This window comes from Gekko japonicus, unplaced genomic scaffold, assembly GCF_001447785.1.
Source record: "Gekko japonicus isolate JY-2015 unplaced genomic scaffold, Gekko_japonicus_V1.1 scaffold1210, whole genome shotgun sequence".
NCBI classification, from domain to species: Eukaryota; Metazoa; Chordata; class Lepidosauria; order Squamata; family Gekkonidae; genus Gekko; species Gekko japonicus.
The window spans coordinates 522,741-528,598 of record NW_015168083.1 but is presented as its reverse complement, the minus strand read 5'-3'; the positions used below and the strand labels follow the sequence as shown (position 1 = coordinate 528,598).

The window sequence follows — 5,858 nt, the reverse complement described above, 5'->3', positions numbered from 1 at the left end:
AAATGTATGCAGGTACACTGTGGGCATCAATATATTGATTGTGGAAAAGTCCCTTTTTAAAAACTCCAGAGGTTACTGAGCAGCTAGAATTAGCCTGTATTGCAATGTATCTTCTCCCTGTACGCTGTTAACGTTCGGAGTAAACTACCTATACAGAGGATGGTTTTAATGCCTGCCTTTTATACCTTTCAAAATATATAAATAGTATTAACAGTTATATTACAACGCCTGTGCAAGACACGTTAACGTAGCTTTCCGAGTGATATTGCATGAGGTCTTTGTTTAAGAAGTTATGAAGCAGATGTCCAAAAAACAAAACGAAACAAGAGCCTAGCCATGAGGAAAAACATATCCTCTGAAAAATCACTCTGCAGAAGAGGAATGGCGAGCCTGCTGGTGCCACTTCTGAACCACAGCTTTGAAAGCCTGTCGGAGGCCATAGTAGATTGCAGCTTTAATGCTCGTGCTACCGAAAAGTCGGTCAGTGTTCGTTCTGCTTTATGTAATGGGACTGGGAATGCTAGGTCACTGGGAAAAGAGAAGGAAGTGACGACATGGAAATCCTGACTCTTGCTTCCTAGAGCAGCAGCAAGTCCAGACTGCATGTTCCCACCAAGTGTGTCGTGCACTGCAGTAAGGCCCATGTCTTGGCGGTTGGCTAAGAACCGCTTGTCCCACTGAGATAATTAATCTAAAGCGTAAGAATCCAAATGTGGGAGAAATGAGAGACAGTGGGAATATCAGTCCTGGAAAGCCTTTCGCTGACAAAGAACCAGTCAAGGTTGCCCCATGTGAAGGTGTTATTGAAAAGTGTCCCTTAACATTAATGCTTGACAGACATTGGGGGGGGGGGGCAAATAAATAAGCACTCTGGATGCACGAGCCCCACAGCAGTGAATGGAAGCTGCACGGCAAGAGGTGGACAGCTTGCTCCTTTGGAAAACAACACCTCTGCAAAGCATGGCTTGATGCGAAATTCCATCAATTAAATCTCATAAGAACCACTTTTCACAAAGACGTTGTCAGCAGACAAGTCTTTGGTCCTCTGAATTTCCCACAAAAAAGGTCCACAAAAATCCATCTGTTCAATACAGAGAAGACAACGAACCAAACAAATATACTCTGTTGCTTTAAAAATGTGCATTGTGGACTGAGGGTTTTTTTAAAAAAACTTACTTGGGTTGGGATCTTATTTTTTTAAGGTGCCCTGATTCCCCCACCCCCCACCCCATTTTTTCTTCTCCCTCAATTTCGGGGTTTATTTATTTTTTTGGCAGTGTTGATCTACGTTTTCAAATGCATACCTCAAAAATTATCTATCAAGCTGCCAAAGAGGAAGCCACAAATAATAATTAATAAAAAGATCAGGGATAAACATAGAAAATAAATAGGTCTTCCAAAATAGTCACCACACCCTGAGAGCAGGCAGCAATTTACCTAAAAGCCAAAGCAACTCATTGTGAAGTGGTTTTTTTTTAATACACAAAACACGACTCATTTTTAACGGGCTCATTTCACAGTCTATACTTTCGGATTGTAAAGTTACGTCCCATGCAAATTTCACATATATATATATTTACATATATTTATACGTATATGTGTAAATATATACATATACACACCCACACAGCTATTTCCTTCGTTGATTTCATTGGTCTGTTCCATCTTGTAACTTGCTAGAGGTTCCTTTGATAAGTGCAAGGTTAACCATGTGAATTACAATTAACATTGTCTCAAACATAAAAAAGTGTTAACACTCAAGTGCCTAAGGGAATGTCTGGATGGACTATGCAAAATAATTGTTCAATTTGCATATCATCATCATCGATGTACACCGGAAAAAAACAAACACTTTAAAAAAACGAAGCCCCCGCCCCCCCACACCCCAAAGAAGTCGGAATAATGTATTGCTTTGCCTGGGGGGGTTTCACATTATCTCTGGTCAGTTTCTGAAGTCGCTGCCTTGCTTTTGTCGGGGTTCTCTTCTTCCGTTTCCACCTTGTACATCTCCTCGGAGCCTTCCTCACTGTCATTCTCTTCTGACTCAGTCAGAAGCTCCTCATCTTTGTATTCTGCCACATCCACCACAGTCCCCAAATGCTCTTTTAGCTTCCCGTGATGTTTTACATGGTAACGCTGGTTCTGGAAGAATTTGATGATGGTGTGTTTAGGCAGATCCAACTGAGCAGATAAAGTGTGGATGGCCTCCTGGTCTGGATAGAGACCAACATCATGGATGAAACTCTGAAGGATGCCCAAGGCCTCCAGAGAAATCTTAGTACGGGATCTCGTTTTTTTGGTGCACGTGTCCTCTGGAGGTGGGGGTGGGGCTTCTTCTCTCGGAGGCGAGTTCTCCTTGGCAGGCTGCGATTGCTGTCTATGAAGGACCTGTAAAGACAAAAAGGGCATATGCATTTAAGTACTGCGCATGCACAAAACCTGCCTAAACTTTAACAGAACTGATACTGATCAAGTATTTAAAAACATTGAGAAAAGGCTTTGTCACACAGTGGCCAGAAATACCAGTGCCATCAGGAGGTCCAGCAGTGGGGCCAGGACATTAGAAGCCCTCCCACTGTTGACCCCCCCCCCAAGCACCAAGAAGACAGAGCATCACTTGCCCCAGAGCCCCTAGCTATACCTTGTGGCTAATAGCCACTGATGGACCTCTGCTCCATATGCTTATCTAATTCCCTTTTGAAGCCGTCCATGCTTGTAGCACCCACCACTTCCTGTGGCAGTGAATTCCATGTGTTAATCACTCTTTGGGTGAAGAAGTACTTCCTTTTATCCGTTCTAACCCGACCGCTCTGCAGTTTCATGGAGTGCCCACGAGTTCTTGTATTGTGAGAAAGGGAGAAAAGTACCTCTTTCTTTACCTGCTCTTTCCCATGCATAATCTTATAAACCTCGATCATGTCACCCCTCAGTCGTCTTTTCTCCAAGCTAAAGAGCCCTAAGCGCTTTAACCTTTCCTCATAGGGAAAGTGTTCCAACCCTTTTATCATTCGAGTTGCCCTTTTCTGCACTTTTTCCAAAGCTATAATATCCTTTTTAAGGTGTGGTGCCCAGAACTGCACACAGTATTCCAAATGAGGTCTCACCATTGATTTATATAGGGGCATTATTATATTGGCTGATCTGTTTTCAATACCCTTCCTAATAATCCCCAGCATAGCATTGGCCTTCTTTATTGCAGTCACACACTGTCTCGACATTTTCAGTGAGTTATCCACTACAACTCCAAGATCTCTCTCTTGCTCAGTCTCTGCCAGTTCAGACCCCATCAATGTGTATTTATATTTAGGATTTTTGGCTCCAATGTGCATCACCTTGCACTTGGCCACATTGAACCCCATTTGCCATGTTGACGCCCACTCGCCCATCCTTGACAGATCCCTTTGGAGTGCCTCACAATCCTCACTGGTTTTCACCACCCTGAACAACTTTGTATCATCCGCAAATTTAGCCCCTTCACTGCTTACTCCCATCTCCAAATCATTAATGAACAAGTTAAAAAGCAGTGGACCAAGTACTGATCCCTGCGGTACCCCACTGCTTACCACCCTCCACTGAGAAAATTGCCCACCTACACTCACTCTCTGTTTTCTATGAACTAGCCAGTTTTTGATCCATAAAAGGACTTGTCCTTCTATCCCATGATTTTTGAGCTTACTTAGGAGCCTTTGATGAGGAACTTTATCAAAAGCTTTCTGGAAGTCAAGGTAAATAATATCTATTGGATCCCCCTTGTCCACATGTTTGTTCACCCCCTCAAAGAACACTAACAGGTTAGTGAGACAAGATCTTCCCTTACAGAAACCGTGCTGAGTCTGCCTCAATAGGTTTTGTTCATCTATGTGCCTACTAATTCTTTCCTTAATAATGGTTTCCACCAATTTACCCGGTATCGACGTCAGACTGACTGGCCTGTAATTTCCCGGATCTCCTCTGGAACCCTTTTTAAAGATGGGAGTGACATTATTCCTTAACAGCTTCAGAATTTCTTTACAAATTACGAACTACAGAATATTAGAGAGCAGGGAGTTGAGAAGGACAGGAAAATACAGGAGACTTCCTGAAATTGGGTGGGGTTTTTTTGGTGTTTTTTTTGTTGACAAAATCTATCTGTTGCAATAAAGTCCCTTATTCTAGGAACTATGTAACTTCCGCACCTTATCCTGGAGAAGTTAATCCTGCATAAGAACAGAAGAGAAATCCCACTGGATCTGACAAGCAGTCCATCTAGTCCAGCTTCCTGTTTCACACAGTGGTCATAACAGTTGCTCTGGAAGGCCAAACAAACAGGGCATAGAGGTTGAGGCCTGTTAGGCTCTACCAACAAGCAGTGGCCCCCCTGCCAAAGTCAGATGTATTTAAGTCCCACTGAAACCAGTGGCAGGGCTTAGGGCTAAACGGGATATGACGTAGGACACTGGCGATCCCTGGCACTTAAGTTTGCCTCAAGAAACATTCATGACAAGTTCCCCATAGGGGAAGGGCGTAAGGTTGCCAAGTCCCCTCGCTGCTCTGGTGGGGGATTGGGGGGGATGTTCCAGTGGTGGCCAAGGATGTTGTGCAACATCCCTGATGCAATGACATCACCCAGAAGTGATGTCATTGTGTGGGGGACACTCTGGTTTTCGGGTGAACTCTATGGTAAAATTGGGCTTAAATCATGGAGTTTGCCCAAAACTAGAGTGTCTGATGTGATGACATCACTTCTGGGTGACATCATCACATTGGGGATATTGCATGGTGACATCCCTGTTTAGGGGTGGCATTTTCCCTGCCAGCCAGCTGCTCTGCAGTGGGGAGAAGCCCCCAAAACCAGGGGATCTCCCAGTGGGACCTGGTGGCTGGCAACCCTAGAAGGGCCACATTACTGGGGAATGTCTATGTGTTAACTCTTCTGCCCTGCACCTTCCAGAAACATATCTCCCTGTCAGCTCAAGGGGGGGGGGGAGGTACCATACAGGTACCTACTTCCTTTCCCTAGTTGAGCTAAAAATAGCTGTGGGGTTTTTGGATTGGAGAAAGGGTGCAGATGGGAATGATTTTATTTTTTTGAAAGATTTATACCCTGCCTTATCTCCTCACAGATTGAAGGTCACTGGCAAAACAACAAAAACAACAAGGACACAACCATCTAAGCATCCAGTATTAAGTTAAATTGGTACACAATTAAAACACACAGCTGAAAACCAATACACAGAGTTGAAATGCAACCAAAACCATTTACCAATCATCTAACGCCCTCTGGAACAAGACAGTCTTACCTTCCTGAACGCAGCAAATGAAGGTGCCCTCCACACCCACTCTGGTAGACTATTCCTGAAGGACAGTCCTACCATCAAGAAGGCCTATGACCTAAATATTGCCCAACAATCCCAGGTGAGAGTATCACCAAGAGGACTATCTGAGGAGACTCTCAGCCTGGGGAGCCGAGATAAGCCTCTCCCAAGGCGACAACTGAGGGATTTGAGGCTTGCCTGTCCCCGAGAGATCCTGATGCTGTGGAGCCAGTATGGTGACAAGAGCCGACCTCCGGACGAGCGGACAAGAAAATAAGCGAAAATAAACCCGGCAATAATCAAACTCATCTAAGCAGCGAGTTAATCAAACTTCTGTATAAACGAAGAAGTCTCGGCTTGCTAGATTGACTGGAGAAAGAGCGGCGTGTGGGGAAGGGTTGGAGATCCACCCCCCCCCCCGAAACGGGGCGGGCTTAAAGCGGGACAAAAAGGGAAGAAGGAACGAAACTTACTGCTCGAGACTTCATTTAAGCTTGAAAGCTGTATTTTAAGCCCAAGAACGTGGAATTTAGAGAAACTTTTAATTTAAAACTTTTCTTCACT

At 44.3% G+C, this 5,858-nt stretch overlaps 1 protein-coding gene across 1 annotated transcript in view; it reads right to left on the bottom strand.

The window, feature by feature from the left end:
- Positions 1-1,926: 1,926 nt before the first annotated feature.
- Positions 1,927-5,858, bottom strand: part of SATB2 (SATB homeobox 2) — a 202,975-nt gene continuing 199,043 nt past the window's right edge. The window contains exon 10 of the mRNA XM_015414701.1: positions 1,927-2,388. Within this exon, the coding sequence (XP_015270187.1) occupies positions 1,933-2,388 (456 nt within the window). The 3' untranslated portion in view covers positions 1,927-1,932. The remainder of the gene's footprint in view (positions 2,389-5,858) is intronic.